At 37.6% G+C, this 18,261-nt stretch overlaps 1 protein-coding gene across 4 annotated transcripts in view; it reads right to left on the reverse strand.

Moving 5' to 3' along the window:
• Positions 1-795: 795 nt before the first annotated feature.
• LOC150083211 (dual specificity mitogen-activated protein kinase kinase 4-like) overlaps positions 796-18,261 on the reverse strand; it is a 516,656-nt gene continuing 499,190 nt past the window's right edge. For 3 of the 4 annotated variants that reach the window (XM_090377917.1, XM_090377916.1, XM_090377915.1), the window contains one exon: positions 796-2,084. In XM_090377917.1, coding sequence (XP_090234043.1) covers positions 1,995-2,084 — 90 coding nt within the window. In that variant the 3' untranslated portion in view covers positions 796-1,994. The remainder of the gene's footprint in view (positions 2,085-18,261) is intronic. The other variant, XM_090377914.1, reaches the window with a different exon arrangement.

The raw sequence follows: 18,261 nt of genomic DNA on the forward strand, positions 1-18,261 counted from the left end.
TAATAACGTAAAACCCACAGAATTCCAGTTATTGGTATTATCGCAAGTGCAACAAGATCGAGTTTACTACTTGTTTATAATAGATTGCACTAACAGAAAAGCCAAACAATCTGGAAAGTGCAAATTGTTTTTGTTTTATGGTAGTGACCTCCAAAATGTGTTTTAGAAAAATATCACAGATGTTCAAAATTGATTCTTATAATGGAACATATGATAATGCTGGAAGTGTAGTGCAATTTCCATTATAAAAATGACCTTTTAGATAGATAAATAGCGTAGTTATAGAGAAAAAATTTAAACTTCCAAGGACTTTGAATGAATTACAAAAAAAAAAAAAAAACCACACACACACACACACACACTGTTATTGGGTTCACATTATGATATTTTCACAATACCTCCATTTATCCCTACAGATGCAAAATACATTTCCGTATTTTTTTCAGTTTGAACTCGCTGGCAAAAACTTACGTAGTCAAATTTGCTTAGTCGGGGAGTTCCTGTATTTAGGTTTTACCTCTGTTTTTCATGTAAGTGACATTTTTTCATTAATTACATATAATTCATCATGATCCTCCATAATGATATTTGTCATTTCATTTTCTTTGAAAAAACTGTATTATACCATATTAAATTTTTGTAACAGTTTTGCAATAAAGCATCTTAACTTAAAAAAATAATAATAAATATCACAATGGACATTAATATTTGAATAGACTAGAGTTTATTAATCTTTCTTTGGAAATGGTGATTCAGATATACAACTGGTTATTATACAATAATCATGCATTTAATGCTATTTCCAAGAAAAATGTTTGTGTGCATGTTATATACATGCATACACATCACACATGTGTATGTCTGTGTATTGCTAAAACTATAGGTATCTAAATTAGCTAAGTGTACCTCTGGAAACAGCTAACAACTTAAACTGATTGCCTATTATGAAACCGAATTAAGGTATTTTTAATGCTAAAATTTCATATTTCTCAAACAGTGCGATACTGAGAATAATCACAGTTAGACTTTACGGTAACAATATTCATGTTATGTTATGGTATGGTATGGTATGGTATGGTTATGTTACAAAATAAAAGTGCAATGCACAATCTTGGACCAAAATGGTTTGTGTATGAGTTAAATTTGTGCTTCAAAGATATGGCATGGCAGGATTATTGTAGTAGAACTGATACTTCAAAAATGTTCTAATTACTAGAGTGCAGCAATTGTACAAGAAGCAACAGCAGACTTCATTCAACTGTAAATGACAATGGCAAGTCCATTTATTAATAAGTTTTCAGTTTTAGTTAGTTTCATCGATATATATTAGATTTAAATTACCAAGAGGCGGTCAATCATGGTATATCTAAAACTATTTCTAAAGCAAAGACAGTTTATTAACTAATAATAACATTGCTTATACCTCCTGCTTTATTTCAATTGAACAGTTTTAATAAAGAGACTATGAAATAATTTTCTTTTGACAGCTTAATTCTTCTCCCCCCATCTCTCCCCTGACTATTTGTACTTCTCCCAAAGCAGTTATTTGGAAGAATTCCATCATGTCCAGAAAACCTAGTTTTGGCACTAAATCTTCAGTAATACACTGTAAGATATAAGGCTATGCATCACACTTCACGAGAATTCCATTTTAAAAAGGATGTTAATGACCTCAGAAGTTGTGAACTATTTGTATAAAGTAACTGGTATTTGATTTACATTACTTCTTAGACTTGTCTTCTTAACTGATTTCTTTCATACACAATATTAATCATTTCTTTTTTAACTGTAAAATTTACTGTCACCTTTCACTAACATAAGATGTTGATTTGGTGAGAAGAAAAAAATAATAATAAATCTGCAGTAACACTTGAGCAATCATATACAGTACTTTGTATTCACACACTAATATTCACAGTGCTAGTGAGTGGTTCATCATGCTCTTGCATATATTAAATGATTCATGATTATATGACCATGAGAGGTCACAACACCTAACTGCTCCTAACCTTCTCCAGCACACTAGCAAGGTAGTCTGCAATATTCACTGTTTCACTTTCAGACCGCAGTATGAAAGGATGTTCCTAAAGAAAAAAAATACAATTGTGTTAGAATTTTGAAAAGAAGGCAGTCATTATGAATATTATTTATTATTATTTTTATGAACCAGAGCAGTATTTCATAACTGATGTCTCCACAGGATTGCAGATGTGTCCTAAAACAGTTAACAGTTTGAGGGAAATGGAAGTTTTTCATTTATTGAAATAAATAAAGATAACTGTATATTTCTAAATATCTAAATTTCTAATCGATAGTCATGCTTATCTATACTGATGTTCAAACATTAAAGTATATAGTCCAATTTGCATACCTATCCTTCATAAACTGAACTGAAATTACACACACACCTTCCTGATATGTTTTTAACAGAGAAGTCAACCGTGCATTACTCAGCTATCTGTGTACCACATATACCAAAAGCAGAAAGACACCATAAATGTCATTTATATAATGGTGTTGCCCTGCTCCACTTCTACCCTGTCAACCACTCTCAACTCAACTCAAATAAAGCAGTTGAGCACAGTTGGCAGGGCAGAAGTGAAACAATTACAAGTGGATGTATAAAATGTCCTTAAGAACAGCTGTACAAGTCAAACAAGGGTCAACACCAGCATATGGTTGATATCTGGCCCTAATTATCACACAACATTGGGAAATGACAGAACAGCAACTCTCTTCTGAGAAAAAAAAAGTATACAACCTGTAACAAGATTATATAAAACAAACTCAGTGCGTGTGTGACACACACACACGCAAGTTAGATAGTGTATATCAAAACTTTGGCCATTCTGCTTTTTTTGTTACAGTAAAGTAGCAATGATAGCAAGTAAATATATATATTTTCTGCATTTCTTAAATTTAATTAAAAATTAATCCAAATTCAATTCAACGATCTAACTTTATTTTCTCATTTAACTGCTGTCTTTGCAATCACTGATGGAGTTGTGGGAATATAACATGAAATTTTTGATCATCATCTGTATATACTTCCGAGGGGAAATAAAGATATTTAGATTTCACATAGGTTAAGTGCTTCTTTCCTTCTAAAAATATCACACCCAAACTGTATCTCATAGAGTGCAGAAGAAAAAGGTGGATACAAGATGGAGATTTGTCTTGTTTTACCTCACCCCACAGAGAAGAGCCAGAACATGTTATATGGATCCACACTCAAAGTATGGGCCAATTCTCAATGTATACTCACATCTCATGTATACTCAATGTATAAAATGCACTGTTTGCTTGATGTTTGCAGAGCAATCGGGTACGGGACATGATACTGCCAAGGGGGATGTCTTTGTGTGTGCGCGATGCAAGGAGTGTATCGATATCAGGCAACAACTCGGCGTTCTTGTGGGCCTATATGAGAGCTTGAAGGACAGGGTGGATGCCCTCGAAGAAACTAAATTGAGGGGCCCATCAAGCTCTCAGCTGCCCACATCAACGCCAGAGCTTGCACTTGGGCATCGCGTGACACAGAGACAACCCCTAAGGCAGAATGCGCTGGTCCCGAAGGAACTAGTAGTTGTTGGTGACTCTATTGTCAGGGAAACGGGGAACATGCTTTGTAAAAAAGATAGGTGGAACAGGACCAGGGTATGTCTGCCAGGGGCAAAGGTTGATGAAGTTGTAGAGCAAATATCATCTTTTAAGGGCACAAAAGGTGATATAGTTGTACACGTTGGCACTAATAATATTAAGAGTAGGAGACCAGCAGAATTACTTAACAAGTACAGGTCACTGTTGAACAAAAGCCGAGAATTAGGGTTGAATTTGAAAGTGTCTGCAATTCTGCCCAGACACGATAGGAGGGAGTATATGATGAGAGCCTTGTCGATCAATTCGGCCCTGGAAAGATTGTGCAAGGCTCAAGGGGTAGAATTTTTTTCAGCCTGGACTGTACTTGTTAACAGGAGAGATTGCTTCTACAGGGATGGGATACACTTAAATAGAAAGGGTGCAAGAATATTTGCTGATGCTATCGAGGCAGTGTTAGGTGGGTCGGAAAACTGCTAGCTTGGGGGGAGACAAAGACCAATAGATTGACAGTAGCCACTGGCAGAGGTGAAAGAGATTCTTGCACTGCTTCTATTAGAATGAGCAGAAGCCTGAAAAACAAGATGCATGGTATTTCAGAGACTGCTGGGAGCCATTGCGGTACAAGTAAACACATGGGTTGTGTTAGGGTAGCTAAGAATAGAAACAGGTGCAGGTATACTTGCGTGTACACCAATGCTAGGAGTTTAGTAAATAAATTTGATGAATTTGAGGTATTGCTCAAAACATCGAAGGCAGATATTGTTGGGATATCAGAGACGTGGTGTCACACAGATATAAGGGATGCAGAACTGCAATTTGGGGAGTACGTCTACAGAAAGGATAGACAGGATAGGAAGGGAGGAGGGGTTATGTTATTAGTTAAGAAACACATAAAAACCAAGGAAGTGAAGCCAGTCGACATCGCTGGATAGTGCAGTGTGGAGTCAGTTTGGTGTGACATAAACATTGGGAGATCAAAATTGAGAGTAGGAGTGTGCTATAGGCCTAATGACTCTGATGAGTATAATAATGAACTGTACAGGGAAATAGAGTGGGCCAGTAAATCAGTGTCTTATAATGGGAGATTTTAATTTCCCAGATATTGACTGGAATTTGGGGGCTGGTTACTCACACACCAGCAGGACTTTTGTGGATTTATTGGATGATTGTTTTCTACATCAGCATGTTCGGGAGGCAACTAGAGGGTAATACTCTTGATTTGATTATCAGCAGGGATTCTTCATGCATTAAGAATCTGCAGATAAATGAACCACTAGGTGGCAGTGATCACAGTGTGCTGAAGTGGGATTTACTCAAAGAGGTAACTACCATTAGGGGTAAAGGGAAGGGTTATTGCTTCCGTAAAGGCGACTACGATGGACTGAGACAGTATTTAAATTCTATACAGTGGGACCAACTGATGATGTTACCAACAGCAAATTCAAAATGGGAAGCATTCAAAGAACTTATCTTGGAAGCTACTAGGCTTTACATACCAACTAAGAAATATTGTTCAAGGTTTAGGCCAAAATGGATGTCAGATGAACTAATGAGGCATATGGCAGAGAAGAAAAATGCATGGGATACATACAAATTAACACATGACACAGAAGCCTATGATAGATACAAGTTGATATGCAACCAAGTTACAAAGGAGGTTAGGCAGGCGAAGGCAGATTACGAGAAATCCTTGGCAAGGGATGCAAAGAAAAACAGCAAAGAGTTCTTTACTTATGTAAACTCTAGAAGGAAGGGGATGAATCAGATTGGTCCACTTGATATTGATGGGTCAACTGTTGATGATCCTGCTCAGGTAGCTAACAAACTAAATGAATATTTTGCATCGACATTCACACATGAGGAGTTATTCAGCAAGGGGAATGCCAGAGGTGTATTCAACTCTAGCAGTAAGCTACAGAATCTTGAAATAACTGGGAGTAAAGTGGAGGAGAAACTGTTGAAGATAAACACAAGAAAGGCACCCGGGGTGGATGGGATCTATCCAGTTATATTAAAGGAGGCAGCAAAGGAAGTAAGCAAACCCTTAGCCATAATTATGAGAGCTTCCTTGGACTCAGGGGAGGTACCCATAGACTGGAAATGTGCAAATGTGACCCCAATTCACAAAGGAGGATCAAAGGTTGACACAAGTAATTATAGACCTGTGAGCTTAACTTCTGTTCCAGGAAAATTAATGGAGGCACTGGTTAAAGAAGCACTGCAGGATCATTTAGACAAGACTTCAGTTATAGCTCAGACACAGCATGGTTTTGTTAAGGGGAAGTCTTGCCTGACCAACTTGATTGGATACTATGATGCAGTCACAAAAGAACTGGATGCAGGGAATAACTTTGATATTATATACTTGGATCTTAGAAAGGCTTTTGATACTGTTGCACATGGAAGACTGCTATACAAATTGGGGCAGTGTGACATTGGAGGCAAATTGCTGCTATGGATAAAGGGGTGGTTGAGGGGGAGAAGACAGAGAGTGGTAATCAATGGACACTGCTCATCGTGGACTGATGTTATTAGTGGAGTCCCTCAGGGCTCAGTGTTGGGTCCATTATTGTTTTCTGTATTTATAAATGATATTGAAGATGGTATATCGGGCTGAATGTCCAAGTTTGCAGACGACACAAAGGTTGGCAGAGTTGTCAAGGACACTACTGACACTATGCTGCTGCAACAGGATCTGGAAAGGTTGAGCAGATGGGCTGAGAGGTGGCAAATGAAGTTTAACATTGATAAATGTAAAGTACTACACATGGGAAACAGCAACCCCAGAGCAACGTATCAACTCTGTGGTACTACACTGACAGTGGTAGAGAATGAAAGGGACTTGGGGGTGGTTGTGCAGGCAGATATGAAGTTCTCTGAGCAGTGCAGACGGGCTGCAAGAGTAGCTCATGGAGTATTGTCAATGATATACAGGAATTTTTCCAGCAGGGATAAGGAGGTGATTATTCCATTGTATAAGGCGATGGTCAGGCCACACCTAGAGTACTGTATACAGGTCTGGAGGCCTCATTTCAAGAAGGATGTAGAGCTGCTGGAACGAGTACAGAGAAGGGCAACAAGATTAGTGAATGGAACAAAGGGGTGCTCTTACGAAGAAAGGCTTAAGTTTTGCAAATTACAGTGTCTGGAGACTAGGCACCAGCGAGGTGATCTGATAGAGGTGTATAAAGCCTTGAATGGTTTAAGCATGCTCAATGCTGATGGATTCTTCCTCTAGCTCAGAAAAATCACCTGAGAGGGCATAAATTCAAATTGAGGAAAGACAGATGTAGGATAGACGTGCGGAAATTTGCCTTTAGCCAGCGGGTGGTTGGTTGGCGGAACAGACTTCCATCCCTTGTGGTGGAGGTTGATAGCCTAAATAAGTTTAAGGCTCAGCTGGACAGGTATTTTGAACGAACAGAGGGGTGAAGTGGAAGTGGGGTTTTTTTTTTTTTTTTTTGCTGATGCTGCATAAGCTTGCTTTCTTGCATCAAATGCCTCTACTAATGCTAATGCTAATCTAGAGAGAAGTGCAAAAGAGCCAAATCCAACCCATAATATCTGAGTAATGTCTTAGAAGTCTTACCTCAGAGTGAGGATATTTCTTGAATAGAGTGACAACTGAATTCAGATGTCCAGACCTGAAACCCACTGGGCATGTGCGAAATGCGCTGAGGAATTAAATTTTAAGTCACGAACTATTCCTCAATTACATGAGTTATGAATCACCTTCGTGGAAGGGTGTGATTCAATACCATCTAGACCAGGGGTGGGTAACTTTTTTCGTCAGCGAGCCGAATGGAATTTTCGCATCATGATGCGGGCCGGAATAGATTGAACGATTTAATAAAAAAAAATCAGAACCTAAAAAATGTTATATTACTTGAATTACCAAATTATTAATGTATTTTAAAAAAAATATCTGAATGTCCAATTATCATTGAAAATGCAGCATTCGGCATCAATTTTTCTTTTTTTTTTTTAATTGGCTCATTTTATGGGCTATAAATTATATTAAATTAAAAATTGTAATAATTAGAAAAGGCATAAAACATAAAATATCTCGCACCAATATTATTTTTTTCAATAAGAAGTCAAACCCAAAGGAACTTTGTTCGATCGATGCTACAATAATAATTAGGAAATAACTCTTTGACGCTGCGTAGAATCACCTGGTTACTGTTGTACTGGCCGCAATTCCCGATTGAACCGAATTAAGCCGAACATTTACGGCGAGTGTAGTCAGGTATGGATTTTCTATATTTATGCATTTACCGAGGGGGCCGGATGCAACATCGTCGCGGGCCGGATGTGGCCCGCGGGCTGGCTGTTGCCCACCCCTGATCTAGACCATAGGTTCCCAAAGTGGGCGGTACCACCCCCAGTGGGCGCTGAAGCCTTTTAGGGGGACAATAGCGGCTTCAGAAGCAATTGGGGAGCGTTCAGGCGGTCTAGGGCTCCTTATCCATATTTTATCCAGTGGACCCAGTTCAAAGGTCATCTAATAAATTCTATAATTTTTACTCTTTGGACACAGCTGAAATTCGCTATAGGTGAAACCAGAACTGTTTTCTTCGATTTTCCCACTTCAATTTTCAAAACCTTTTATTGAATTTCACGCAAATGACAAGAATGTGACATCAAGTGTGTATTTTATTAGGTCTTTTTCTTTTAGTTTTCTAAACCCACCCTAATTAGCCTAGGGCCTTTGAAATGCAACAACGCGAACTACTGTAAGTTGACATAAGAAGCAATAAAGCGAAACAGTAGCAACAACTGTAATGCTAATGATGTAAGCTTGACCAGTCAATTATATCTCCGCGTCTGTTGATTCGTTTGAGACAGATTAAGCATAAATTTTAAACTAATGCCGTAGCGCGTTTCATCTTCAAAGCTTCCAAGGCTGTTTTGCCCGCCATAATAATTCACGAATTGATATGTGATCATACATTTTTGCTGTTTAGGAATAAGTTTCATTATTTTTTGTGTGCTTTGCCAACAATCATCAGTCAAAAGTGTGATAGATTAAGTGGAGTCATATAAAGCGTAAATTAAATCTTTTATTTTGTGAATATTGTTGCAAATTTTATTACTTCATTATGTCTAAATCTAAGAAGAAATGTCGACAGTACAGTATTGAGTATTTGAAATATGGTTTTATTCAGTCTCCTACGAACCAATTATTACCTATGTGCTTGATTTGCCAAAAAGTATTTTCAAATGAAACAACGAAGCCTTCTAGGCTACAAGAGCATTTGACTAAAATGCATGCTGATGAAAAGGATAAAGATTTGTCCTATTTTAAAGTACTAGAAGAAAAATATTTTAAACGTCTAACTATATCAAAACTTTTTGCATCGTCCACTAAACAAGATAATGACGGATTACAAGCTTCTTATAATATTTCATTATTAATCGCAAAAGTGGGAAAACCACACACAATTGTTGAGGAATTAATCTTGCCGGCAGTAAAAGAAGTAATAAACACTGTGCTTCATAAGCCAGTGTCGGATATCAGGAAAATTCCTTTGAGCAATAATTACATCCAAAAATGACATCGCTTATTTGACAGACCTCTATAAAATATTTAATGAAGTCAATCTACAATTACAAGGTGATGAATGGAATTTAATTAAAACAAAAAAAAACATTATTGCCACTTTTGTGGAGAAACTTCTTCTGTTCAAAGAAGAATCGATGAAATGGCTGAAGACGTTGAAAAATCATTGTGCGATTATTTGAAGACATACCAATTTTCCATTCAACTCGATGAATCAACTTTCCCAAATAATGAAGCACTACTCTTACATACGTACGATTCATAAAAGAAGAAAAAGTTTGTCAAGAATTATTATTTGTTAAAAATTTGGAAGTGGATACAAAGGGAGAATCTATATTTAATACCATGAATAAGTTTTTTCAAGAGAAAGACATTCCAATTCATAATATTTTGTTTGCTGCTACTGATGGTGCTCCAGCAATGACAGGGTGTCACAAGGGTTTCATAGCGCATTTGAAACAAGCAGTACCAAATGTACTTGCTATACATTGTATTCTTCATCAACAACATTTGGTTGCGAAGAATTTGAGTGAACGCCTGCATCCGTCGCTCCATTACGTTATTAGAGCAGTCAATAAAATTAGAAGCAATTCATTGAGTGACAGATTGCGTAGCCAACTCTGTAGTGAAAACGATGAAGATTTCAATCATTTGCTGCTTCACACAGAAGTTCGTTGGCTTTCAAAAGGTATTTGTCTGAATCAATTTTACAATTTGTTTGATTCAGTACTAGAGTTCCTAGAAAACAGAGACGACGGATTGCGGGCCAACCTGATTACATCCAAAAATGATCGCTTATTTGACAGACCTCTATAAAATATTTAATGAAGTCAATCTACAATTACAAGGTGATGAATGGAATTTAATTAAAACAAAAAACGTTATTGTCGCTTTTGTGGGGAAACCTCTTCTGTTCAAGCGGAATCTAGGCCGAGGGGAATATAGCCACTTTTCAAATTTATCAGCAGTGTCTCTCAAAAAGGAAGATTCACTTACATACTGCCAACACTTGGAGGTTCTCTCCATGCTGATTTTAATGAGTGATTCAAGGATATTCTAAACATGAATATACCAAATTGGGTTCTAGATCCTTTCTCACATGTAAACACAGCAGGATCATCAAATTTAGAAGAGGAACTCATAGAATTCACAACAAATGAAAAACTAAAAATAAAATTCAAAAGTGGATACCAAAAGTTCTGGCTTCAGAAATCAATACCGACACTGTACCCTGGATTATGGGAAATAGTGAAGAAATTTTTAATTGCATTTCCATCTCCTTATTTGGCTGAGTGTGGGTTTAGTGCTGTAGAAAATTTACTATCTAAGAAAAGGAACCGATTGCATATAACTGAGCATGGTGATTTACGACTGTTTTTAACGAAAGTTGAACCCGATATTAACAAATTTTTAAAAATGCATCAGGCTCATCCTTCACATTAATTTATTTTTTCTTTGTATTTTTACTTTGTAAGTTCGAAATAAACAATTTTCTAATACCATTTGATGGTGTTTTAATTATTACAATAAGATTTTTACTAATGTAATACAATATCCTAATATGTATTCCGAATTTTCATATTTAAACCATTGTATGAAACTTCACATTAATTTGTTATTTTTGTTTTGTATTTTTACTTTATAAGTTTGAAATAAACAATTTTGTAATATATATAATTTTGTAATATATATAATGGTGTTTTAATTATTACGATAAGATTCTTATTAATGCATTTGCAATCTCTTAATATATATTCCGAATTTTCATATTCAAACCACTGTATGAAACTGTGCATAATGTTATTCGAGCATACACTTTACAATATGGGCTATGTTTCATCAAAATTGGTATAGCAATAACTGTGTTCAAGATGAAGCACACATTGGCCACTACTTTTTCGATAATTTAACGGCATAAGCAGTAATATATCATTAGTTGCTATTTACGTTGAAAATATCAAACGGCTTGAATGCGGAAAACTGTTATAATGGGGGGGGGGGGTTACAAAATTTATGTCTTGCAAAGTGGGCAGTGGCCCGAAAAAGTTTGGGAACCTATGATCTAGACTAATTATTCATAAAATGCAGGAAAGCTTATTGTGAGTGTTCACAGGGAGATAATTTCCCCATTAAAGTCTACATACTTTACCTTAAGTTCCATATAATAACTGTGCATCATAATATAATGCACTTCCATACCATATTTAACTCGGCAATTGTGGTGCAAACCAGATTTGCAAAGACATGGCACAGCACATGACAGGTGCCAATTTTTATTTTAATTTTGGGAAACATTTTGGATTCTTATGAATTCTGATTCAACGATACCAATACTTCATTTCTGAAAGGTCAGTAGTAATTATTTGTATGTAACTTTTCATTTATTTATAAAAAATAAAGTATTTAAAAAAAAATCAAAACAATATTAATTACAATGAAAATTATAAGCATGTATCTCTTAATCCTGTCCATTTATTGCAAAACTGTTAAGCATATGAAATTAACCATGAGAAATATGTTCATGCAGATGCATTAACATATATTACTCATTATGTCTACAAAACTACTAAAAAAATTTAAAAATAGAGGCATATTATATACTTTTATTCAGTAACATTTCCCAAATTTTTCCAAAGTTTATTTCAAATTCGGCTTGATGAAACAAAAAAATTGGAAATGTACATCTCTTGCTTCCTGCAGACTACTATCCATCTTGATTGAATATTGTGTTTTAGTTCTCATATATATTTAACTAACGGGAGTGAAATGCAGTAACCTTGGACGTTTGACAAAAGGCTTGTTACTAGAGCATCTAAAACAATTATAAAGCTGATATAAGGTGACATTTGTGAGTCAAGTGGACTGAATTTCAGTGAAAGCCAGTCATTTGATAACTAAATCTTCTGCCTGCAGCTTCACAATTGTTGAACTGTTAGTAACCATGAGTATATCTCTCCATGTGCAACTCCTTAAACTCTGCATCTAATAAACTGGATGTGACTACCCAGGTGTACATGAACACAAGCAGGGATGAAGGTATAGTGTCAACTTCACATGAAGGAATGCCATCAAGCAATACTAGGTGGTAGATGACTCTCATCAACTGAAGCAATATCAACCCTCTTCTCTTCCATCGCGTAATATAATTGAGGTCTTAAGATAATGATGGGCATCACAATGAAATCTAACCTTTCTTACATTCAGAGGATGCCTTCTAAATGGCATTAGCAAGCCAATGACAAGGCAATCTGCCAGTGTATAGTGTCACTACCTATACTCTGCTAGCTAGTGGCTGCAGGGGACACTGTAAAGTGCTATGTTATGTCAACCTGGGCATATTCTTGTTGTGTGCACACACTATTCAAATTCACTAATTATGCAACATGTCCTCTCCCTCTAGTTTTAGTTGATTAATTGAATTGCTCATGAATAGTCAAAATAGAACAAACTTAGCTATGGAAAGAAGTAAACCTCCTAAAAATTTCCCCATTCATTTCACAAATATACATGGCATCACTTCCAATTTTCATGATGTCCATTTCGACTGACAGAATCCCACTTATCAGTTGCCTCAACCACTGCTCATTTCAGTTTCCCTAATTATTCACTCTACAATTTCTTTCACTTCAAAGATGGTACTTGTGCATATGTCTGCAATTATATTCTCTGTCAAATTAGCATTAGTAGAGGCATATGATGCAAGAAAGCAAGCTTATGCAGCATCAGCCAAAAAAAAAAAAATAAAAAAACCCACTCCCATTTCATCCCTCTGTTCATTCAAAATACCTGTCCAGCTGAGCCTTAAATTTATTTAGGCTATCAACTTCCACAACAAGGGATGGAAGTCTGTGAAGGGATGGAAGTCTGTTCCACCAACCAACTACCCGATGGCTAAAGGCAAATTTCCGCACATCTATCCTACATCTGTCTTTCCTCAATTGGAATTTATGCCCTCTCAGGTGATTATTCTGAGCAAGAGGCAGAATCCCATCAGTATTGAGAATGCTCAAACCACTGAAGGCTTTATACACCTCTATCAGATCACCTCGCTGGTGCCTAGTCTCCAGACACCGTAATTTGCAAAACTTAAGAGCAACCCTTTGTTCCATTCACTAATCTTGTTGCCCTTCTCTGTACTCTTTCCAGCAGATCTACATCCTTCTTGAAATTAGGCCTCCAGACCTGTATACAGTACTCAAGGTGTGGCCTGACCATTGCCTTACACAAGGGAATAATCACATCCTTATCCCTGCTAGAAAAATTCCTGTATATCATTGATAAGACACCATGAGCTACTCTTGCAGCCCGTCTGCACTGCTCAGAGAACTTCATATCTGCCTGCACAATTACCCCCAGGTCCTTTTCATTCTCTACCACTGTCAGTGTAGTACCACAGAGTTGATACGTTGCTCTGGGGTTGCTGTTTCCCCATATGTAGTACTTTACATTTGTCAATGTTAAAACTTCATTTGCCATCTCTCAGTCCATCTGCTCAACCTTTCCAGATCCTGTTGCAGCAGCATAGCGTCAGTAGTGTCCTTAACAACCCTGCCAACCTTTGTATTGTCTGCAAACTTGGACATTAAGCTTGATATATACCATCATCAATATTATTTATAAATACAGAAAACAATAATGGACCCAACACTGAACCCTGAGGGACTTCACTAATAACATTAGTCCATGATGAGCAGTGTACATTGATTACCACTCTGTCTTCTACCCCTCAACCACCCCTTTATCCATAGCAGCAATTTGCCTCCAATGCCACACTGCTCCAATTTGTGCAGCAGTCTTCCATGTGCAACAGTATTAAAAGCCTTTCTAAGATCCAAGTATATAATATCAAAATTATTCCCTGCATCCAGTTCTTTTGTGACTGCATCATAGTATCCAATCAAATTGGTCAGGCAAGACTTCCCCTTAACAAAACCATGCTGTGTCTGAGCTATTACTGACATATTAGCATTAGTAGAGGCATTTGATGCAAGAAAGCAAGCTTATGCAGCATCAGCCAAAAAAAAAAAAAAAAAAAACCCACTTCCACTTCACCCCTCTGTTCGTTCAAAATACCTGTCCAGCTGAGCCTTAAACTTATTTAGGCTATCAACCTCCACCACAAGGGATGGAAGTCTGTTCCACCAACCAACCACCCGCTGGCTAAAGGCAAATTTCCGCACGTCTATCCTACATCTGTCTTTCCTCAATTTGAATTTATGCCCTCTCAGGTGATTTTTCTGAGCTAGAGGAAGAATCCCATCAGCATTGAGCATGCTTAAACCATTCAAGGCTTTATACACCTCTATCAGATCACCTCGCTGGTGCCTAGTCTCCAGACACTGTAATTTGCAAAACTTAAGCCTTTCTTCGTAGGAGCACCCCTTTGTTCCATTCACTAATCTTGTTGCCCTTCTCTGTACTCGTTCCAGCAGCTCTACATCCTTCTTGAAATGAGGCCTCCAGACCTGTATACAGTACTCTAGGTGTGGCCTGACCATCGCCTTATACAATGGAATAATCACCTCCTTATCCCTGCTGGAAAAATTCCTGTATATCATTGACAATACTCCATGAGCTACTCTTGCAGCCCGTCTGCATTGCTCAGAGAACTTCATATCTGCCTGCACAACCACCCCCAAGTCCCTTTCATTCTCTACCACTGTCAGTGTAGTACCACAGAGTTGATACGTTGCTCTGGGGTTGCTGTTTCCCATGTGTAGTACTTTACATTTGTCAATGTTAAACTTCATTTTCCACCTCTCAGCCCATCTGCTCAACCTTTCCAGATCCTGTTGCAGCAGCATAGTGTCAGTAGTGTCCTTGACAACCCTGCCAACCTTTGTATCGTCTGTAAACTTGGACATTAAGCCCGATATACCATCATCAATATCATTTATAAATACAGAAAACAATAATGGACCCAACACTGAGCCCTGAGGGACTCCACTAATAACATCAGTCCACGATGAGCAGTGTCCATTGATTACCACTCTCTGTCTTCTCCCCCTCAACCACCCCTTTATCCATAGCAGCAATTTGCCTCCAATGTCACACTGCTCCAATTTGTGTAGCAGTCTTCCATGTGCAACAGTATCAAATCAGTCTTGTCTAGATGATCCTGCAGTGCTTCTTTAACCAGTGCCTCCATTAATTTTCCTGGAACAGAAGTTAAACTCACAGGTCTATAATTACTTGTGTCGGCCTTTGATCCTCCATTGTGAATTGAGGTCACATTTGCACATCTCCAGTCCTTGGGTACCTTCCCTGAGTCCCAGGAAGCTCTCATAATTATGGCTAAGGGTTTGCTTACTTCCTTTGCTGGCTCCTTTAATATAACTGGATAGATCCCATCCACCCCAGGTGCCTTTCTTGTGTTTATTTTCAACAATTTCTCCTCCACTTTACTCTCAGTTATTACAAGATTCTCTAGCTCACTGTCATAGTTGAATACACCTCTGGCATCCCCCTTGCTGAATAACTCCTCATGTGTGAATGTTGATGCAAAATATTCATTTAGTTTGTTAGCTACCTGAGCAGGATAATCAAAAGTTGAACCATCAATATCAAGTGGACCAATCTGATTCATCGCCTTCCTTCTAGAGTTTACATAAGTAAAGAATTCTTTGCTGTTTTTCTTTGCATCCCTTGCCAAAGATTTCTTGTAATCTGCCTTCGCCTGCTTAACCTCCTTTGTAACTTGGTTACAGATCAACTTCAGTTCATGTGACGTTGAAACCGACAATTCACACACTTAAATCAAGCATTGGCTCCATTTTGTATTGTGGTTTACACTTGCTTTCAAATGATGCCTCCGTCATTTAAATTATTTGTGTGGTGTGTATCTGTTGTTTTAAAATTATGTGAATGCACTTTTATTGTTATTAGTTGGTTGATATGAGAACTTTTGGCACAAGAGTAAATAAGGCAAAATTTTGCCTGTTACCATAGATCAGCAGTTCCCAAACATTTTTGGTCTCGGCCCCTTTATACTCTTAAAAATTACTGATAACCCCAAAGTCTTAGTATTATTATGAAAATAGTTTTGAGCTCGCGGACCCTATGAAAGGATCTTGGGCCCCCCAAAGGTCCATGGACCACACTTTGAGAACCGCTGCCATAGATGATGGGTCGGTCCTAAAGGTGATCATACATTTGAATATTTTTCAGATATTTAAACAAATTAACTAGATCAGCTGTGTCTTCTAAAGGGTTACAAAGTTATGAAGGGCTGTGCTGGGGTGAACGAGATTCAAATGATGCAAGCCAAGCACCTTGGTAATGAGGACAGTCAAGGAGAATATTTCAAGTAGAGATTGACAGGAAGAAATGTAAATGTTTTCCACATCAAATAAGATGTATTAGAAGTGATCTGACATGTTTCAAAATTAGCAGTTTGTTTGAAAATTAGGTGCAAGGAAGAAGTTATAAGTTGTAGGGCATTTACTACATTTTAAGAGTATATCATTATCTGCTGGCATGTTCTAGAGCCAGTGTGATTGCTTAAAGCTCAGCAGTATAGACATTGCAAGAGAGTAAAAAGGTTGAGACAGTACAAGCGGGTAGAACCATTGCAGAATTTACAGATATATCAGTTTATGAACTGCCAGTATATAATTGAAGGGAGTGAGAGTTCATTGCTGCAAGGGCTTCATGGACTTGATTTGCAAGAAAATGTTTTCTCATCGGTTCACACATCACAGAATGCCACGGCAGCTCCACTGTTGCATAAGCTCCTTCAGCTTGATTCCTGTAGGCTTATTTTTGTTAGGTTGGTTCATATAGTTATTTACCAGAGGAGGAGGAGGAATGAAAAGGTAAGACCGGATAGGATAAGATGGAAGGCTCCTAAGTTTTGCTGCATAAGTAAGGGTTAATGGAGGTTCACAAGCTATATAAGCTACGGACAGGGGAATGTTTGGTAAATGCCTAATGCTATTCTAAGGGCATTATATTGAACAAATGGATGTAGTCACTGCAATACTGACTTCTCTTCCGAGTCACATACTGGAGTATCATAGTCCAAACAGATTTTGGACTATGACAGATGAATCAAAGTATAGCAATCAGAGCCCCATGACATAGCAGAAAGTAACTTGAGGATATTAATTTTTTTTTTTTACCAAAGAAATAATTCCTATTTTGCACTTTTTTAAAAAGTGCATAGCAGTGATCTTCTGCAGTGATAACTGGTAGCCATTATGTGACATACATGATTTATATTAACTGACACATGGAGTTGCCTTACTATGGATATTTCTATTTTGAGAGGGCTAGATGTTGTGGGATCATTTCCAAAAAAGATATGTTTGAACTGCACACTGGGAAAGGTTAAAGTCATAGTATGTATTCTGATTGCAAAAAGAGTGGCACTAAGGACTGACCCCTGTGGAACTCCCGCTTCATGAAGAGCAGTTTGAGAATAGACACTCTGAAAACAGACTTGAAAGGTACGATTTTGGAGAAAGCTCTGAATTAATAAGGGTAAATTGCTCCCTGAGTCCAAGAGCAGTTTCAACAGACACCAAAAAGCCAAGTGAATATGTCGTTCATGAATGTATTGGCACCTCCGTAACCAGGTAGGCAGGAGCAGCAGTGCGTAGCACACGCTTCTTGATTAGACCAGGGTTCTAGACTGTGACCAACAAATACAGAGGATGTGGAAAAGTCAGGGAATGACCACCACATATCCCCGGAGCAATATGGCCTTAGCTGCTAATGCTCCTAAAAACCAAACAACAACAACAACATGAATGTATTTTGTATGTTTGCTTCAGCCTTGATCATGAGATCTAAAGTGGACCTATTTTGTGAAAGCCAAATTGGTTGTTGTTCATCAATGATACACAGTCAGCATGTAAGGTGACTGTATATCATTCTCTTCAACATTTTACCTAAGCAGCTAGTAAGTGATTTTGGCTTGTAGTTGTGTTATGTGGATTCAATCAATCCTTGCCAGGTGCTAGGGTAATAGCAATAAAAAAAAAATATGACTGTAGAATAGTAAGAGAGTGCATGGCTTTCTCATCCAGATGTTTTAACATGATACAGTATAAGGGTAGGGATCATACCACACAGTTGGCATGATTCTCTTCAGTTAT

The sequence above is a fragment of the Mastigoproctus giganteus genome, chromosome 7, assembly GCF_048544385.1.
Source record: "Mastigoproctus giganteus isolate SK-2022 chromosome 7, ASM4854438v1, whole genome shotgun sequence".
NCBI classification, from domain to species: domain Eukaryota; kingdom Metazoa; phylum Arthropoda; class Arachnida; order Uropygi; family Thelyphonidae; genus Mastigoproctus; species Mastigoproctus giganteus.